Source organism: Nelumbo nucifera, chromosome 3 (assembly GCF_055504915.1).
Source record: "Nelumbo nucifera cultivar China Antique chromosome 3, China Antique-T2T, whole genome shotgun sequence".
Lineage (NCBI taxonomy): Eukaryota > Viridiplantae > Streptophyta > Magnoliopsida > Proteales > Nelumbonaceae > Nelumbo > Nelumbo nucifera.
This window is the reverse complement of record NC_142651.1, coordinates 54,448,888-54,469,511: the sequence shown is the minus strand read 5'-3', so window position 1 is coordinate 54,469,511 and position 20,624 is coordinate 54,448,888. Positions and strand designations below refer to the sequence as shown.

Genomic DNA, 20,624 nt, shown 5'->3' with positions numbered 1-20,624 from the left:
TGTGCCTCCAAAAAGTAGGGTTTTTGTTGGGAAGTAGTTCTTAATAAGCTTAACACTTGTGATGTTCTTCAGAAAAGAAGGCCTAATCGATGCCTTTCCTCTCATGTTTGTATCCTTCATCTGCACACCTATTAATCTCTTGTCCTTTTATTTCATATATTTGGGATTGGTTTTCCTCTCTCTTTGGTTGTAGTTGGTTGCTTCCACTTTCTATTAGAAGCCTTGTTTGATGTAGGCTTCCTTATACAACCAAAGGATGAGGGCATAGTTTTCAAGGCATCTGGGCAATTATGGGCAACACTGGGGTGCCTGGTTTCCTAGGTGTCACCTAGGAAATAAAAATTTTATAATATAAAAAACTAACTTTGGGATGCTTCCCTAGTTTTATATACAAAATCTTTTACATATATTAATTTCATTATTTTCAAAAATAATACTACTGTAATAAGTATTTAATAGAGCAATTTCATATCAATTAGCAGCTAAAGAAGGTTATTAACTTTATATGATAAATATTCAAGATGGAAAGTAAGATATCTGTTTTATTTAATTAGAGTGAGAGAAAAGAAAAAAAAAGAACCTCTTTATAATTCTATTCTTTCTTTCTTTTTCTCTCCTCAAAATCCTTTCTTTTAAATTTCAATAATAAAACATTAAAACAAAGTATAATTGATATATATATATATATATAGAGAGAGAGAGAGAGAGAGGCTGATATGTTGTGATTTTTTTTTTGATAAATGATATGTTGCAAAATTTCCACCCTTGCTTCTGGGGGTGGTTTGGGAAGAAAGGAGGAGTCACATCTCCCAAGGATCAACTAAGTCAAAGGAGGAACTGATTTAAAGCATTACCATCATAGTTGTGCATTGAGTAAAAACAAGTGAACTATTCAAGGAGTTTTCAGTGTAGGATATAATTAGGGGGGGGGGTGAAATGCAGTAGTAAATATTCTCTACTATCAAGGCTGTGCTGTTTTGGTCTAGGAGAGTTGGGTTCCCTCAGCACTCCAAAGAATTAAGCTTAATTTGATGTAATTTTGATGGGAGTTCGTTTGGCAACCCAGGACCTTTAGAGATGGGGAAGGAAAGGTAGTGGCTTTATATTTCGGTCCAATAGGGGTGGAAGATTCACTTAGAGCAGAACTATTGGCCCTCTTCCAAGGTCTGAAATTGGCTAAACAGTTAAGGTTCCAGCAGATAGAAGTGGAAGGTGATTCCAAGTTAGTGATAGGGTGGATGCAGAAAAGAAATCTGGGGGTGTAGACCCACAGGCAGATCATAAAGGAGATATCTTGCCTAGCAAGAGAGGTTGATGCCAGTTTCAGATGGATTAGAAGATCAGCTAATGAGATGGCTGACAGTTTAGCTAAACAAGGGACAAATAGGGGGGAGCCTTTTTGGGCCATGTAGTTCTGTTTAAGCAAGTTCTGGATGTTCAGACTGTTGTAATACTTTTAAATATTAATTGAAAGTAACCATTTCCAGTAAAAAAGAATCCTTCAAGGTTAAATCCTTCCTTTTTTTCTCGTTATAGAATAAGATTTGTTGTCATAACCTATTTATACATATTCCATATAGAAAAAAAAACTTTGACCATGCATATTTAATGGCATGTCTGTGAATGTATTAAATTAGTTTGCATGCACATTTCAGCGTATTGGATTTGTCAGCAGAAATTTGTGTGACACCATTTATTTGTGTCTGGAACATTAGTTAAATGGTTATATCTATGAACACAGCTTATGTATCAGAGATAAAAGCAGAAAATTTGAAAAACCTAGCATTGATGAGTAACATAATCTCCTTGAGGTGTACTTAGCAAGCAAACCTTTTTTTTTCATTACTCAACTAAATTGTTTCACAGGGCATCAACATTGTGAAGAAGTTAGGTTGTATTTTTCTGTTAAAACGATTATTTCATATATGCTTAAGACGGTGAACTAATGACATAATGCAAGTCCAATATGGTACAAATCTTCAAGGCATAGCTGCTATCAGGCATTCCCATCAACATTGTCAAGAAGTTAGGTTGTATTTTTTTGTTAAAAGTTATTATTTCATATGTGCTCAAGATAATGAAATCTAATGACGTAACGCAAATCCAATACGGTACAAATGAACTTGAAGGCATACCTGCTATCAGGCATGCCCATACAAGTGCAATTTAATCTAATTTATTTCTCCTGAAGGAATGGCACTTTGGAATTTTCAACCATCTTTGACGGAATCGATCAAATCCATGAATCTTAATTGGGGAATGAATTCTCTTGAACTTCTTGGTGAAAGTGCCACATTTTCTTCTGAAATTTTTGGGTTTTGAGAGGCCTATCAGTTTCCTCATACACCTATAGCCTGCATCAAGCCATTTACTTTTGATTGAAAAAGTATATATGCTAAAATGCCACATCAGATAAACTAAATTGAACAATTGTTGGTTCACAGTTCTGCTAAGATTTCTTTTTGTCAGATCTCAGATCTTGGTCTAGGAAAAAAGAGTGGAAACACAAAATGCCAAAATGCTCCTAACAATTCATGTTACTTTGGAAAAAAATTTAAATTGCTGCATTGATGACCATGGTAGTGTACCTTGTCCCTGGGGCTAAAAGGGGTTGCTAATGGTGTCAGTAGCAGTTTAGCGACAATCTATGGGTTATTTTGAATGTTTTGGTTAGACAAGCATATTCTGCAAGCCAGTACCCACCTTGGACCTCTGTATTAAGTTCATTTTCTCCTGTCCTTGATATCTGCAGCACCTGAGAATTGCAAAAAGAAAGAAAAGAGAAAAACAGAAGAAAAATCAATAAAAGTCTTATCAATCAATATATATATATATATATATATATAATAGCAAGTGTAATTAGGGCCATCACCTCTGACAGGTTTTCTAAGCGCTTCCTCATCCTTCTTTGTATAAAACCTCTCGTACACTATTTATATAATCTTGTCAGAAAAACACATAAGAAGTAAAACCACTTAAAGATTCTTTAGACAACAATAGATCTACCTTCACATGATACTTCACATAGGCAGAGAAGTTCAGTAGACTCCATACAGTCTTGTCAAGCTTTGTACCCTCTACATGTTGTGAAAAAATATCTGTAAATATGTCATATGAAAATGTATTAGAGAAAATTTTATCCAGCAGTCCTATGAGTATGTAGATAACTTGAAAAATCCATGCTGTGATTATACAATAGGAAAAGGCATCTGAGAAGTCTGATTGTTTCCTATCTCCTGTTTCCAAACATGAAGGAAAAGCACTCTCTTTTATGTTATTGACCTTTTTTCAGGTTTCTGAAATCTGGTTGTCTGAAAAGAAGAGATACAATCATATACATAGTGAGCCTTTCATTTAATGATAATCACTGATCTTTAAATATATGTATCGTACCAACTACCCCTTTTGTCTGTTTTCTGCTCCTCTTACATTGAAGGTCAAACTTTTTTTTTCAACTACTGGGAAATTCAAATCTAGTTCTTACCAAAAGAGACAAATCCTCCATTGGTACTTAAATCTTCAAAAGGTTCACCTCTCAATTCTGGAGGAGGAATAGGTGACCAGGTACAAGGGGGTGCTTTAGCACATGCTTCTGAACATCCAGCATCCATAAGCTCCTATAAGAGAAAGTTGAGTATTAAGAATCAACAATGGGCATAATACCATCCTTTTCATCAACCAGGAGCAACTGATTCTTTTGTAGTCAGAATTGGAATCCAAACCTGAAAAAATGCTGTCGCAATAATCACATCTGTACTGTCTCTAAAACGCATGGGAAAAACTGCAGTGATCTTCTGTGGCTATGGAACAAATAAATCAAATGTTCAATCGCAAGAAAGAATCTAATGTGGTTAGAAATTATAATAAAATCAGAATCAAAAGTATTTATGGGGTATAAAATTGAATTTAGAAGTAAAAGGAAGCCACCACCTTCGAAGTTTTACATCCGAACAAAGTAACCCTGTAATTGCTTTTAAATATTTCCATCCATTTATATTTCATATTTGGAAAGTGGTCTATGCATTAACACAGGCATCGAGTGTCTTAAACGGAAACATGTTAACTCAGTAAAAATAATAATTGCAGTTGTAAATTTTATGTAGGGAATTGAACTCAAGAGTACTACTTAACTCTACAAGCTTCAGGCATAACTTGGTCTAATTTGATCAAATTTTACATGGAACAGTTTATCCGTGAAAAGGAAACTGGGTAGTTATTAATTTTTGAAATTTTTTTGTTATTTCCTTCAATTTTTAGTGATTATGGTGCACTAAGAATCCAATAGATAGAAAATGTGTGTGAAACAGAAAGTACCAGTCTTATAACAAAGAAAGGCTCTCTTGGGTGATAAACAAGTTTGATGGGTTTGTATGTCCCCTGAGATATCTCCTGGGAACCAAGATTCCACAGCATTTCTTTCAGCTGTGAGCTCAGTATCAATGCTTGCACAGAGGAAATATTTGATATCACCTTGATGCACTCTGAAATAACCAAAAAATTTAAAAGGAAAATAAAGTCAAAATAGAACAGAACAAAGACAGTAAATTGTTGGTATCATATGCATTGTTTTTCACTTATCAAACTAAAATAATTTCATCCATCGAATGTTGCATTAATTTCTTGTAGCACAGGGGAGATATTCAAGAAACAGTAATGGATAAATTGTAAAGAGATATCCTTTTTGAACTAATTTCTTGAAATGTAACTAAGACATGCATGCCCCCTTGTAATGAAAATGACATGCTGAACCATAGATTCAATGTTATGTATATAAGTAGTTGCAACTGAATTAATTTGTTGTGCTGAATTCTACTTTATCTGTTAATTTTCTATTTGAAAGTAATTGTCATCATGCATCTGGTGGCATCTCATTTCAGTTGCTGCATGCATCTTTATCTCTTTTCACTCTTCTTGGAGGCTGTTATTCTCACACGTCTTATCTCATTTGTAGTAATTATATCTGAACATATAAAATATATATATATATAATATGGCAAGAAGTACTTTCTACAACTAGAAAGTTCCAAGTCAAGTTTTATGCTAAGCCACTGTTGTTTGGTTAGAGCTTCTGTCTGGTGTACAAACTGACAAGTTTTAAGCCTCTCTCTCTCTCTCTCTCTCTCTCTCTCATAATTCAGTGTCTGTCAACAGTGTGCTTTGAAGAAAATAATTCTCTTTGTTTCTTTTTCTTACTGTCAATGGTCATTTTTTAACCTCGTGATGAAAAGGGAATCATCCTCATAGACCTCACTCTTCAAAGGAGACCTCCTAAAGCAATAATGCCATACATGATTAATAGGCTGCTCTTTAAAGATAAGATAATATGATACATACATCCCTCCCTTTTTTTGAAAGGTAAAAAGTAATTCATTAAAAAAAAAAGAGAATAAGTGAGAACGAATCTGAATCTTAGCATCCAAATTCATATGGAATGGAGTTCATGCAGGCAGGTCAGTGGAGGAGATCCTTGAAGATAGAAGCAAAAAATTTCCTGTTTGAAGAGATGAGAATCAAGGGGAAGGTAAGCCTGAAGGTAAGGGAAGCGAAAAAGGGTACAATATTGCTGGAAGGATTAGAAGTGATCGAGTGGCTAAGAGAGTTCATAGCTGGAGCCTGTTCAAAAGGTAAGCAGATAAACTGGCAGGATTTTAGTACATTAGAAGGGAGAAGATATGTTGTTGAATGTAAGAGGAATAGCAAAGGCTTCTTCATAGCTTTGGCTGAATTTTTTGGTAAGGGACGAAGGCAACTGGTGTGTCTACCAGCAGGAAAACAGAGCCAAGGATGGGGGGAAGTTGACTGGTTGCTCAAAGAGTTTTTAGCTCAAAGAGTAGCAAATGATAAAAAAGCCTCCATAAGGGAGGAGAAGGCATATCTCAGCAACAACAGGGTAGAACAAGGGCCAGTGGTCATGGCAAAAACAAAAGGCCAATGCAGAATGGTGGGAGGTATAGAGAGAGAAGAGTGGGATAGTAAATTTGTGATACAAGCCAAGGAAAAGGTTAATGATTGGAGGAGGGTAGCTGACTTACTGGCAACCAGGTTGAAGCTGAAGAGTGTCTTCATAGTAACCCCCTTCGATAACTGTAAAGCCCTCCTAGATCCAGTAGAGAATGAATTGGAAATATCAGCTATCAATATTCAGGCTGATTTCGGATCATTCACAGTCTTTAAATGGAATCCAACATCCAACTCCAAGGATTTATTTGTCGAAGATGGTGTGGTGGTGCGTGTAATAGGCTTGCCATTTCATCTGTGGAAACAAGAAGTAGCAGAGTCTATAGCAGTATTGTGTGGAGGAATCTTGAAAGGAGCTTTCTGGGTGATCTTTATTCAGTAGCAATTCTGCTAAGTGGTGTGAAGCAAGAAGACATTCCATGAAAGGTAGAGGTATGAACAGAGGGGAGTTTTGTCTCTGTGTGGCTAGCATCCTCCATTGAAGCAGGGCTGTGGAAGGAGGCTCGTATGGTAGGAGGGGAGAAGGAGGAAGAAGAAGCATTACGTGGACTTCTGAGATTGGTTAATTCAAATGGGAAGGAATGTTTCACTAAAAAGGGCCAACAAATTCTGGGAAGCCAAAAAGCTTTGGGGCAGATGGAAGGTTAAACCTGTAGAAAGCAAGAAAAGGCTATGACAAATGGCAGATCTTTTGCGCAGGTGGTGTCAGGGGAAATAGACAAAAATATACCAATGTCTAAAGGGAGGGGGCTGAACCAGCAACCTCAAACAGGGAGGGTTGCTGGTTTGACCATTAAAACAGGGGGGCGTGATTTGTTAAGAGGTCACGTGGGAGGAAAAGACTTAGAAAATGGGCCCAGTCGAGGGGATCCCTTTTCTGGTGGGCCGGAGAAGGCAACTCAAGTAAAGGTTTTAAAGTTGGGTTCTTATATTACAAGTTTTGAGCCCAAGGCCCATTACAAGACAGATGGGCCAAGGGACCCTTTAAGTAAGCACGTGACTGGGAGGAGGGATGAGCTGATAGACGAGATTAAGCGTTCTACCCCGAATCCCTCCTTTCGGTCGAACAGTTCAGGTGCAAAATCTCAAGACTCTCAGTCTCGAAGCTCTCTACAGTGGGTCCCATCCAACCTAGCGAACTGTCTCTCACCAGATAGGCGCAACCTGAGATACCTGAAGCCCAGTGATTTGAACAGAACAGGGTTTGAAGATTGGTTGAGTGAACAAAACAACAGTGACGATTCTGATAGAGACGAAACTGTAAGTTTGGGAAGTCTGCCTCCGGAAAGCAACAACGATTTACTTAAAATAGAAAGTTTGCATACAGAGCTGTTGTTTTTAGAGGAAGAGATTGAAGAGGCAGGTGGCGGGAAGACTAGAAATGGTGAAGAAAATGGTCCTAAAGCTGTAAAAACTCCTCTTCCCTTCGTCGAGGGAGCTGACCCTGAGTCTAAGGAATTACAGGATGTTGGTGGAGAGGGACAAGAATCGGCCGTGAGGATGGATGTGGGTATTCTAGTGTCGGAAACACAGAGAAAGGATTTCCAAGTGGGTAGGTCGTCAAGAAGTGATTCTTTCACTATGTCTACTTCACAACTTTGTCCAAAAAGGGGAAAGGCCTTAAAACCATTTGTCGCCTGCCAGCAACTCAATTCCAGTGATTCTAGTCCTACCCCCGTCCTACCAGGTATGGGTGTCGATTCTTTTTTAGGTACTGACTTGTGTGCTATGCCTGTAACAGATATTCCAGCTTCCCATCCAGGAGGTTCTAATGCAAGAGAGAGGGTGATAGTGGAAGGAGGAGAGAGGGTGATGGAAGGAAGTAGTAAGGGGGAGGCGGATAGAATTTGGGAGTTGATCTGTACAATGATGGAGGAACTAAAAAAAAGGAAGGATTCTTAGAGAGATGCTGTAGCCAAAATAAGTGTGAGCAGGGTAAAATTCTTCCTCAGACATTGGCTGGAAAGGATGGAGAAAAGAAAGAGGATGATTGTTATATTAGGAAGGGGGGGGGGGGGAAAGGAACAAAGAAGAAAAAAAGATCTGAAGTGGAAAGGCTAATCTCAGACATTGAGGGAGATTTAGAATTTAGTGGTAGAGGGGATAGGAGGAAGGGCCTAAAATGAGGAGATTATGGCCTTTTCATGGGTTTTTTGCTATTTTGTCTCGATGAAATCTATTAGCTGGAATGTAAGAGGGTTAGGGAGTGTAAGAAAGAGAAGGGTGATAAAAGACCTACTCCGAAGAGAAAAACCCGATATTGTGCTGTTACAAGAATCCAAAATGATGGAATTAGATGGGAGATGGGTGAGGAGCTTTTACAGGTCTAGAGGTTTAGGTTGGAGCTCGTCTCCTTCTTGGGGAGCCTCGGGGGGGATCGTAACACTGTGGAGGGAGGATGTGGTGGAAGTAGTGGAAGAATTGATAGGCAGATTCTCAGTTTCCATTAAGTGTAAGAATGTAGAGGATGGGTGTGTATGGGTCTTAACCAATGTTTATGGCCCTAATTCCTATAGAGAGAGGAATGAGATGTGGGAGGAACTATATGCAATCAAGGGTCTATGGGATGGCCCTTGGTGCCTGGGCGGGGATTTTAATGTCATTAGATTCTCTGATGAAACCAGTAATCCCCAACAGGTAATTACAACAAGCATGAGGAAATTTAATGGTTTTATTGAAGAATGTGAATTGAAGGAAATACCTTTGCTGCAAGTCAGTTACACTTGGTCCAACCTTCAGGAAACCCCTTTGTGTTCGAAGTTGGACAGGTTCTTATTTAACCTTGCCTGGGAGAATAGTTTGGAAAACTTTGTTGCTAGAGCGTTACCCAGGGTCACCTCCGATCACTGTCCTATCTAGATAGGTACCGAGTTTTTTCCTACAGGACCCAAACCTTTTAGATTCGAAAATATGTGGCTTACCCATCTAGATTTTGTGAAAAAAGTGAAGGAATGGTGGGGTGAGGAGGAGAGGGGGGTAAGATGGAAGGGGGTCAAGTTTCATAAGAAATTAAAAAGGTTGAGAGCCAAAATAAAAGAGTGGAATAGAGATCATTTTGGTAGAATTGAGGAGCAGAAATTGTGCCTAATCTCTCAAATAGAAAACTTGGATGTAAAGGAATCTCAAAATGGGTTGACCGAGGAGGACAAAGTGTTAAGGAGACAATTGAAAAAGGATTTGGAAGAGGTGTTACTGAGGGACGAAATCAGTTGGAGACAAAAATCTAGACACAAGTGGATTAAGGAAGGCGATGGGAACACTAGATTTTTCCATGATTTGGCAAATGGGATACGAAGAAAGAATCTTGTGACCAAACTAGAGATAGGAGAGGAGGTGATTACCAACCAGGATGACATTGCCAGAAAATTTGTGGACCACTTCAAATCGATTTATAGAAGACCTTTGAGTGAGAGAGCAGTCGTGGAAGGGGTGGAATGGCCAAGAATTGATGACGGAGTGGCAAGGTGGCTGGAAAGGGATTTCGAGGAAGAAGAGATTAAGAAAGTTGTCTTTCTAATGGATAGATCCAAGGCTCCAGGTCCAGATGGCTTTACAATGGGTTTTTATCAAGACTGTTGGAAGGTGTTGAAAGAGGATTTAGTTGAAGTCTTTAAGGAATTTGCAGACAATCACATTATAAGCCCTGGAATTAATGCCACCTTTTTGGCCTTGATACCTAAGAAGAATGATGCCAACCACCCAAAAGATTATAGGCCTATTAGTCTAGTGACAAGCATCTATAAAATTCTGGCTAAAGTGCTCTCGTTGAGGATCAAAACAGTCCTCCCTTTTATCATTAGTGAAACCCAAGGGGCTTTCATTCAAGGGCGACAAATAACAGATCAGATCTTAATTGCGAATGAGTGTGTGGAGGAAATGAAAAGGTCTAGGAAGAGAGGTTTCATTTGTAAATTGGATCTTGAAAAGGCCTATGTTTTGGTGGACTGGGAGTTTCTATTAGAGGTTATGCGAAACTATGGATTTGGGGACAAGTGGTGTAGTTGGATTTTTGGGTGTATTAATACTTGTCACTACTCTATTCTGGTAAATGGTATGGTGAGGGACTTTTTTCCAGCTTGCAGGGGTGTCGGGCAAGGGGATCCACTCTCACCCTTCCTTTTTACCTTATAGCTGATGTGATTAGTAGGATCATTACTAAGGCTGACAGTGAAGATGCCATTAGGGGTTGGAGAATAGGGAGACACCAAGTCCCTGTCACCCACCTTCAGTTTGTAGATGACCTAATGATCTTTTGTGAAGGAGGTTTTAGCGGAAAGGTAGCAAACCTAATGGAGCTAATCAAAGGATTTGAAAGTATTTCTAATTTGAGAATAAATTTGGAAAAGAGCTGCATAGCGGGTATAAATTTGGAGGTAGGGGAGGTCGAGGCTATTGCGGAGTGTTTAGAGTGTTCCACCTCTACTTGGCCTATGTCATACTTAGGGCTTCCTTTAGGGGCAAATCCTAGGGAGAGTAGATTTTGGACCCCAGTGATAGAAAAGTTTGAGAAGAGATTAGCCTCATGGAAGAGGAATTATGTCTCTTTAGGAGGGAGAATTACCCTAATAAGAGCTACCTTGGCTAACTTGCCTACCTATTTTTTGTCTGTATTTAGGACACTAGTTAGGGAAGCTAGGAAACTGGAGAAGTTGATGAGAGATTTCTTATGGGAGCTAGGACAAGAAAAAAAGGATCACTTGGTTAATTGGGAAATTGTGTGCAGAAGTAAAGAAGAGGGGGGTTTGGGACTTGGGAGGGTAACTAGAAAAAATCAAGCTCTGTTAGGGAAATGGTTGTGGCAATGACCATTGGAAAGAGAGATTGTGGCATGTGGTGATGGGAAGCATTCATGGGAGGTTAGAGAATGGATGGGATGCTGGTGTATCAAGGCAAGTTAACCTAGCAACACCTTGGAAGGCCATTCACAACACCCTTCCTCAATTCCTCAATTTTATCAGGTATGAAGTTTGTTCTGGCAACACTGTTCATTTTTGGGAGGATATTTGGGTAGGAGACACACCTTTAAAGGATCTGTTCCCTTCGCTTTTTTTTTTGTTTCTTTGTACAAAAAAGAGGTGGTCTCAAAATTTGTCTCACCTTTGGGAACACCCTTAGATCCTACTTGGGATTTTGGGTTTCATAGAGGACTTAGGGATGATGAAATTGAATCTCTTTTTGTCTTGCTTGGTTGTCTTAATCAGGTTTGTTTGGATTCCTCCAAGCCAGATAAGAGGGTATGGACTCCTAGACCCAATGGAACCTTCACTTGTGCTTCTTTCTTCAAGTCCATCTCTCAACTTTCTACTCACCAACCCTTTCTGTCAAAAGAAATTTGGTGCAGGTCAGTTCCCCAAAAAATTATGGCGTTTTATTGGGAAGTATTCCATGGGAAAGTAAACACTCTAGATAACCTACAAAAGAGAAGACTTTTCCTCTGTATTTCTCCTAATTAGTGTATCCTCTGTAGAGCTCACGGTGAGGATTGCTACCACCTATTAATATCTTGTCCCTTTTCTGCAGACCTTTGGGCTTGGCTACTTTCGTTGTTTGGGAGTAGTTGGAGTCTACCAGCAGAAGTTCACATGCTCTTCAACCATTCTACCTTTTATTGGCCTACAAAAATAGGGAGAATTATGTGGAGATGTGCTCGTGCTGCCTTGATTTGGACTCTTTGGGAATAAAGGAATATTATAATTTTTCAAGAAAAGGAAAGGAGCAGTTAGGAATTGAAAGACTACGTGTTAAATAGAGCAATACCTTGGCTGAAGACCTTGGAAATCTTTCATCAATTATCCTTTAATGACCTTTGGAGAAATTGGTCAGCAGTAGTGAGGTGTTCATCCCTAAAGGACAAATCAATTACAAGCTGCTCTCCTCCATTTTCTTTTCTTTTTTTTTTTTTTTTGATCAATAACACCAACTTCATTAAAATAAAGCTGGTCTCCTCCATCCGAAGGCTCACTGAAGTTGAACATTGATGGGTAGCATGGGTAATCCAGGATTATCCGGAATGGGGGGTGCTTTGAGAAATGAGAAGGGAGAGATTTTGTTGCTCTACTCAGGTCCCTTGGGAATTGGGGACTCCATCAGGGCAGAACTTTTAGCTGCTGTACAAGCGGTGCAATTTGCAAGCCAGCTGGGGGTACAACACCTAACAATCGAGGGGGATTCCAAAGTGGTGGTGGGTTGGTTAAAAAATCCTGAAGAGGCTATGTGGCGTTACAAGAATGAAATGAAGAAATTTAGTTGGTTGATAAGGAATATGTTGGTCACTGTACAGTGGGTGGGGAGATCAGCAAATACTTTGTCAGATGTGTTAGCTAAGCAAGGGGTAAATAGGGTAGAATTGTTTTGGGCTCAGTTGTGATTCTTGCTTTTCTTTCCTAGTTTACTTGTAAGATTCAAGGAGGGGCTGCAGCTCGCGCCTCTCCCTGGGATGTTGTATGAACTCACTCTAAATCTGCTTCTGAATTAATAAATTTAGTATCATTCAAAAAAGAAAAAGAGAATACAAAAGGAAGGTGACAAGTTATCACCTGAGGGAAAGAGAACACTAAGACACGACTTACAACCATCGACATCAGGCTACATAACTCTAACAGAAACAAAGACCAAGCAGGACCAGAACTCCCGACAACTCCACATTCCACTACCTCCTTTAAAACCAAGCAGAACCTTGCAAAGCCAAGATCCTAATCCTTCCCCTCAAACACTTCCTCCTGCCCATCTTCATCCTCATCCCAAATCTCTCCTTCTTCCTCAATTACAACTTTACTCATCCTCTCTTTCTTCTTTCTCCTCTCAAACTCCTCGAAAGCTTTCCTAGCAAACTCCTCACCACCGCCCTCCCCCCAAAAAAAAGCCAAAGATCTTTTTTCAACCACTACATCTTTCTCAACAGTTTTTTCAAATAGGTAAACTTCCAGGCCTCTCATCCTTTTTTTCAAGGATCAATAACTCTTGCTGCAGAGTCGAAACCATTATCGCTATCTTTCTCTTGCTGAGAATTCCCCAACTGAACATCCAGTCTGGTGTAAACCTGAGAGTCCTCATCACTAGCAACTTCCATTGTTGGCACATTAGTCTTCCCTCCTCTTCTCTTATACACCCTTGTGTAATTTTTGTGGGCCCTGCCCCCCCAAACCAAGTTTCAACCAAGAAAAGACTTTGGTAACATGAACAATGTGCAGATTCCTTGCTCCACAAATTCTTGTGGAGGCCAGCACTTCAGCTGCATCAAAATCCTTCTCTACCACCCTCCTCCTACCCAAATCCACACCTATCCTTCCAATCTCTACCACCATCCATGTCATTGTTATTGCTTCATCCTCCAACTCTCAAATCTCTTCCAAATTCGGCATCACCTAACCCCTTCACAGCTTCCTTCTTCCTCTCCCCCAACCCAAATTTTGCTTCTTTTAGAATCTCACCTAGAAGCACTAACCAAAATCTCTTTAGCAACAGAGATGGTAGCCTGAGACAACACAACATCAGCCTCCTTATGGGTCACCGCTTCAGAAGCAAAGCAGACTCACGCTTATTTCGACCACAGCAGACTGAGACACAGTTGACAGTATTAGAACTTTGGTCAGCCTCACAATCAGCACGCTCTCTCTCAGCCTTCCCAGTGACCCCCTTTCACTTCTTTTGTAATTGAAAATCACCCATTCCCATCGTTCTTCCTTACCCCTTCATTCCTTGCCCAAAAGAGTTCTGCTCGAAATCCCACACCTTTTCACCTTTGGGCATTCGACAATGAATAAATTCCTTTCATCCACCCTTAACCTTTTTGAGCGGTTAAGCTTCCTCACATTATTAGGCTTGGACTTTGTAGAATGGGTCGCATTCAAGCCAATATCCAATCTCACAGCCAGAAATGCCTCTTCGATTTCCAAATTTGAGGACATTTCATCTCCCTTGTCAGCCCCAACCCCTTTTCTTGGCCTTCCATGTGTCCCTCAGTCACTCTACCCTGCCATGACCACTAACCATTAAAGCAAGTGGGCAATCCCTTTCCTCCTCTTTAGCTGACTTCAAGTGGACCCCACTTCCTTCACAGTTTTTTGGAGTCCTACATTTTCCTTTTTCAATGACCCTTTCCGCCTCTATTCCTCCCTCTTCTACCTGTCCATTCATCTTCCCTCCCAACGGAGCAGAAGACTGTAAACACTTGCTTCTATCCTCCCTTCACAAAGTCACATTACTTACCCATGTTAACGGGTAGGAACCCTTGACAACAAGCTTTAAGTCAAATATCTCCAGCAAAATGAAGGGATAACAGAGTAGGAACCAAGTGAATCTCTTTAACTTTGACTAAGATACATGCAGCAATGAGATTACACCAGGAACTTGCTATTTGAGTCCACAAACCTAAACCTCCCACACACATCCCCCATGGCTTTGAATGTTTGGAAGCACCAAGCATGCAAAGGGATTTCATAAATGTTTAACCACACCAAGCTTGAAGGGCCTAAGTCTCTAATTGCACCAACCAATGGGTTCCATCTCCCGATCCTAAGATCTGGAAAATGCTTCTTACTCTGTTCTCGCTTCAAAACAACGCTTGCTTCCACCTTACTATTGAAGGTAAAGAGAAAAAACAGCATTCCACTTTCTAACCTGAAAAGGATTCTTTGGGCACCATTAAGCAACAGCCCAGTCCCCTACAGCTTCCACATCTAGATCAGAATTGACAAGTCGACCTACCAAACTCCTCTCCAACAGCGTAAGACGATCGTAAATATCTCCTAATGAATTCACAATCACCTCCGTCATGTTTATTCACATAGATTCTTGTGAATGGCTCCGCACCACTACCATTGGTTAATACCTCCTATGCCATAAGCACATCTTCAATGTAGGCAAAATATACAGTAACTACAGCTTTCACATCTTGCCCTTTTCTTTTGAATGAAATTTACCTTTTCTCAAAAACAAAAAAGATATATACATGCATACACATACATACACACAGTGCATCTGTTGATTAATTCTCTTCTTTAGCACTTTTAAGCAACCCATTCTATCACTAAAAGGAGAAAAAGCTAGTACTACCATATGACAAGTAATTGAAAATTCAAGAAATCATAAATCAATAGTTGATCATCACTAAAAGCCACGAGAATTTTACCAGACCTTTGCCATGTGGAAGCTTGTCAAAGTTAAGTCGTAGAGTAAGTTGGTATCCTCCCCTTTGTGGTTCAATAACCTCCACAATATCAGAGTAAAACCTCTTTACAGTCTCTAAGGTAGAATGTGGAAGGCTATCCACTGCCACGGTTCCTTGGGACAGTAATGGGGTTGATACTGACAAGTAGACATGATAAGGATCGGATGCAGAAGCCTGTCACATTATATCATCATCATCAGATACTGAGTATAACATCTACTTATCCTAATCAGGGAAAACCAACAAGGCAACATTCTACAGTCGCCTATAAGGAGAAAAAGGTATTAAGTGTTAAGTTAGTAGAGAGAAATTTTCATTCCCCCATAAATTGTCTAAGGGAATTGTGTTGTACAAAGATCAGCTGAGGATCTCTTTTTCTGGTTTGCCAACTGGTTGGAACAAAGCAGAAAATGAAAGGAGTTTATGAGTAGTACCTCATCCCTCAAATCCTGCCATGATAATTATGTGCAAGTATATTCTAATGTTTCTGTTGTATTAAATGCTAAAAAGTATACAAACAAATATGAGGGAAGCCTTAAATAGTTGTATTAGGACATATCCATTAACCAATTTTGTTGTGCAAAGATCTTTTGATGCTACCTGAATATGATATTTAACGGATCCAAATTCATATATGTGGTGATCAATCTCCCTTGGTATTTCAGCACTGCCAGAAAATAAATAACATGGATCATCAAGAAGATCTGAATCTACTTTTTATGATAAGACATCAGTATAGTTGAAAAGGTCATATGGTAGAAGTACCCAGTCATGGGAACATAACTTCTTGGAATAGGATCAGTAAATATTTGATACAAAGGTTGAAACTGCAATTATTAAGTTCAAAGAAAGTAATATGTTTATCATTTTGAGGTTATGAATCACATTGCAATTTACATAGTGGAAGGAAAAAAACGATATATCCTTTTCTGAAATGCAGTCAAGAGGAAGTAAAACAGCTGCACACCTGAGATTAATTCTACCAGTTGAAGTTCAAGTCCATAAGAAGATTGAAGAACAAACAAAGCCAGCAATGGTTGTGTCAGAATAGCAAGAGAGGAAATTATGATATGGATCAATCTGTCAACTATGAGGGTGGAAGGTAATGAGACGGGAATTTTAAATGTGAACTAGCTTTGTATTCAAGTTACCATTGCATTCTTTATTTCAGAGAACCACTCAAGGACTTAGCTACAAGTTTAGATTGATTCATATGGCATTCCATTCTTTTACTTGGCATCTCTAATAGTTTTCTGAGAGAGGAGAATGAAGATTATGCTAGCAGTGAGACTATTTTCAAATAGGGTTCAGGAACATCACCCACATGACATTGTGTATAGACTTTGTCTTAGATGTGATGTATCATCCTGACAACGAATTTGTGATTAAGAATTTTAAAGAATATTCTTCGATGCCTTAACCTGAAAAAAAACAATATTAGATTAGCTGCAGATCGTCTTAACTTTTCAAATGCGAATGCTTGTAATAATTTTTTTTGGGAGAATGACAGTTCAGTCCACCCCCAGAATTCGTTGCCCCACTGTACTGTTGGGGTAGGTCATAGGTGCCAGCTCGGAATTGATGCCAATACATGGGTGGGTATTGGTGTTTAGGGTGGGGATGTTTGACATTTTGAATTGTTGTAGGTCTGCAGTGGAATTCAGAATTTTGCAGTGTGGTGCAGTGTACTTATTTGTTTTCTTTTTTTTTTTTTTTGTGCTTAAGTAGAGAAAGTTCTAACTTATTTTAATGTCTAAATATTCATTGGAAGACTACTTGAGCTTTAATACATTGTGCAGTGGTTATGTGTTGGAGTATTAATATTTCCAGTACTTTTAAATCACTTTATTATTTTTTATTCATTTATGATCCCAGTAATATAAGACGTACACCAAAATCCTAATTTAAGAGAAAGAAACTTAGAAACTTGTGGATCATAATGTGCTAAGCTTTACTTTTATCATTATCTCTATGTTTGTTTTCTTTCTTCAGTTTCACTAATAATTCGTGTTCCATTTTGCTACTACTTTTTGATGAAAATTGTTACTTTCAATTATCAACCGCAGCCTTTCTAAAATCAAATGCCTACTTCCTGCTTACCAATCTGAGAGTGCATTATCAACCGGAGCATCAGGAATATCAGAACCAGGTAATGCCCACTGATATAATGGACTCTTACTGGATTTACAGATTCTGATCTTTCAGGCATTATACTTCTAGACCCACGATCTGGTCACTGCAACCTCTGCCTAGAAATATGAAGTATGAAATACTCAACAAGTAAGACTATGTTCTGAATTGTAGTTTTTGTGGACCTTACATAACCATGAAAGTCCTCTAAAATCTAAAGTAGTCTATGTTTGTTTTGTAGATGGTGCTGTCTACAAGGCCTCATTCACAGGAAAGACTTGTTTTGCAAACTGGCAATGAAGGATTGAAGGGTAGAAGTTTGAACAGCTATTTTCCCATATGCTAGAGCTGAAAGGGTTGGTAAACCCAAGCATTAACCACTGTTCTGCAACCAATAGAACTGAATGAGAAGCTACCTAACTACATTAATTTCTGCACAGGTTGCAATAATTTTGCAATATGTTTGCATCTCATCATATGACTTTATATGAATAATTGAATGAAGAAGTCAACTGACTCAACTGGTTGCTCTGCATCCTATCTGGTGGAGAATGCAGGTATCACTAAAAAGAATAATACGGCATCCTGCCAAGGTGGGTGCCGGGTAGTTCACTACTTGGTGGTTGTCTACGCAGTATCAATAATAGTCAAGAAGAAAGGGCTGTTTGGAAATAAGAAAAATGTTAAGCCCTTTCTGACTTTCATAGTATTTGGGCACAATGCAGCAAACTTTACCGCGTATAATCCTGGCACGGGATCATTCACACATTAAAAAGTGTTTCTCGTTGAGCAAACTTGCTGAGAAAATAAAATTAGTTTGGTCCAAATAGCAAAAGAACATGGTCATTTAAACTTTAAAGCTTGGGATCTTTTTGTCATCTTTTCTATATTAGGAGGCCAATTTTCCACATTTTGGGTAATATAAATCTCAGATATGTCAGCAACTGAGGATACATTTAGTTTGCAGTTGGAAATGGAATGGAGTCAAAATCCCTTGAAATCAGAATCGAAATGGTCTATTTCCCTCATCTGTCTTTTTCAGATGGAAATTGGAATCAGAATTGGAATGGGCTCGAATGAAATTTTCATTCCCAAGGGAGAGTGGGAATGGTCATTCCCTCAAATGGGGAATGTCATTCCACTAGGAGTGGGAATCAGATTCTGATTCTGCCTAACCAAACAGTCAGAATTTCATACCCCTATTCCCGTAAACCAAATGGACCCTGAGCACTACTATCAGAATTGAAAGTCCAATCTTGCATTCCCCTCTCTGAGAAAACCATTGGAGAAACAGAAAAGTAGCTCCTCTTGATGGATCCACAAAAGGATATCACTTGATACAGAGCTCTGCATGTCAAGAGCCACTGGTGCTAGAAAACAAAATGAAGCAACATTTGCACTGAAAGCATTATTAAAATGTCAAAGGTGCAAGGCTTACCGGTGCAGTTTGAGCAGGACCTCCTTCAGTGCTGGCGACGCCCTCTCAAGGCAAGCCATCCTTGTGATCTTCTTACCAGCAAATCAAGTTTGGACCACTAAGTGAAAACAAAGATCCTACTACTGAGAGATATCTAGGAAATAATACTGGGAAGAGTAAAAGGAAAAAACAAAAAGCTTTTGAGTAAAATGCACGTTCAACTGTCCAAGGTGTGACAATTATGTTAGCACACTTTTGAAGCAAGACGCATACTTCTCTTTTAGTCCATTACATGATTCGAATGCACGCCAAAATGATAGCCCATCTTTCTGCCTCTGCCTCTTGTTCAAGTCAACTAGTTATTCGTTCGACTCTGTTTGTTTGTAGTGCAATTTCATTTTCACTAATACGAATGTATGAGTGCAATTCTGCAAATGAGAAGAATAGAAATTCTCCTTAACTTTACTTTTGGTTTTACTCATGGTTCAAAGTATCAATATGTATAATACTATATTATACTAAATGTATCCATTTTTAGAGTTACTGAAACACTATATACTTTCCACCAAAAAAAAAAAGGAAAAGAGAAACACTATATAGTAGGATTTAAAGGGTTTCTAATGTTTAAACATTAGAACCCCTCCCAACAGATTTGCTTTAGGTTTTATTTTACTTTTTATTTAATAGAAAAAAAAGGCCTGATAAAAATGCTGAAACAATAAGCACTAATGGAAAAATAGAAATGAAAAAATCTTTCTGATCAAAGATAGTACTCCCATGATGATTGTAAATAAGATCCAAAATTCTATCAAGGAATTTGTTGAAGCAAATTCAATCCTTGAAATACAGGGCCAAAATCAGATTCCAAGTAAATCCCTAACCTGGATTCGACCAGAGCCACCCACCTGTAATGCTATTTAATTAAATTTTCATGCCTCAACCAAAGAGAATGGAATGTGTGCCTATGGGTGTATTCTAAGAAATCACAATTGAGAAGTCTAACAAGCCAAAATGGGCCAATACCAACAGAGTGTACAATAATCACAGTAACGGAAATGTGGGCTGTCCTAGAAACCCACAAGCTTTCAGCTCAATTCCTAGATTATTATTTCATTATAGAAAGAGATTCCCTCATCACAATCGAATTGCTGAAAGGAGAAGCTCAACCACCATGAAGATGCACCTCTATCATCCAAGAATGTAGAAGTATTGCACGTGTTCTTCCTTAGTCGATCGAGTACAATCATACCTTCTGGGAAGGTAATTGTGCAGCGGATTGGCTAGCCAACAATGGTCTGGATCATAAAACGGTTTTCACTCACTTAATCCACTCAGATCTTAGGTTCATTGTTTTTCTTATTTTTTTGTGCGAGTTCTGTGTCTCTTGTGATTGTTCCTTTTATTCAAAAAACAAGAAAGAAAGAAGGCTGAAGCAAAAATATATCAGAATCTGTAGTTATGTACTCAAAATCTCAAATCACTTGCATTCCTGCACTCTTATACTAGTGCAAATGAAACTGCAATGCAAACAAACCAGGCCTAGAGAAAAAGAAAGAAAAATATAAAATCACTAAATTAGACCATTTTAGCATACACTACTAACAGTATGAATACTTCTTTTCCTTTTTATTTACAATTAATTAGGTGTGAGCAAATGGGTAGATTCTATTTGAAATTGAGCAAATGGGTAGGTTCTACCTGAAATTGATTGGAACGATCTTGAACCAGCTTCAAGTTGACCCTACCCAATTTTTGTCAGGTAGGGTTTGGTTCCAAATTCTTGGAACCGACCCCACCTAGGGATGGTGATTTCTAACCTACCTGGTAGGTAACCTTCTAGTTGGGATGGATTTTATTTTTTTTAAAAATGGATTCTGGGGTGGAGATGGGTTTTCGGATTTTACAACCCATGTGTGTATGGGCAAGGTACAACATTAGGCTAAACCTGAC

At 38.8% G+C, this 20,624-nt stretch overlaps 2 protein-coding genes across 12 annotated transcripts in view; one reads left to right on the top strand and one right to left on the bottom strand.

Moving 5' to 3' along the window:
- Nucleotides 1-17,777, top strand: part of LOC104600950 (Tetratricopeptide repeat (TPR)-like superfamily protein) — a 55,502-nt gene extending 37,725 nt beyond the window's left edge. Inside the window, exons 2-5 of one of the 4 annotated variants that reach the window (XM_088901576.1) lie at nt 16,068-16,229; nt 17,194-17,276; nt 17,348-17,407; nt 17,499-17,777. The gene's annotated coding sequence lies outside the window, so the exon portion shown is untranslated. Of the gene's footprint in view, nt 1-16,067; nt 16,230-17,193; nt 17,408-17,498 lie in introns of all 4 variants that reach the window. The other 3 variants (XM_019198373.2, XM_088901575.1, XM_010264123.3) reach the window with 3 other exon arrangements.
- The window catches only part of ARPC2B (actin-related protein C2B), a 54,907-nt gene extending 34,731 nt beyond the window's left edge, over nt 1-20,176 (bottom strand). The window contains exons 1-11 of one of the 8 annotated variants that reach the window (XM_010264120.3): nt 18,948-20,165; nt 18,696-18,841; nt 15,728-15,794; nt 15,094-15,301; nt 4,315-4,481; nt 3,723-3,800; nt 3,485-3,617; nt 3,007-3,098; nt 2,873-2,929; nt 2,704-2,755; nt 1,898-2,354 (exon numbers count right to left, since the gene is read on the bottom strand). In XM_010264120.3, coding sequence (XP_010262422.1) covers nt 2,167-2,354; nt 2,704-2,755; nt 2,873-2,929; nt 3,007-3,098; nt 3,485-3,617; nt 3,723-3,800; nt 4,315-4,481; nt 15,094-15,301; nt 15,728-15,794; nt 18,696-18,754 — 1,101 coding nt within the window. In that variant the 5' untranslated portion in view covers nt 18,755-18,841; nt 18,948-20,165 and the 3' untranslated portion in view covers nt 1,898-2,166. Of the gene's footprint in view, nt 1-1,897; nt 2,355-2,588; nt 2,756-2,872; nt 2,930-3,006; nt 3,099-3,484; nt 3,618-3,722; nt 3,801-4,314; nt 4,482-15,093; nt 15,302-15,727; nt 15,795-15,892; nt 16,089-18,695 lie in introns of those variants that run through there. The other 7 variants (XM_088901579.1, XM_088901577.1, XM_088901578.1 and 4 more) reach the window with 7 other exon arrangements.
- Nucleotides 20,177-20,624: the final 448 nt, after the last annotated feature.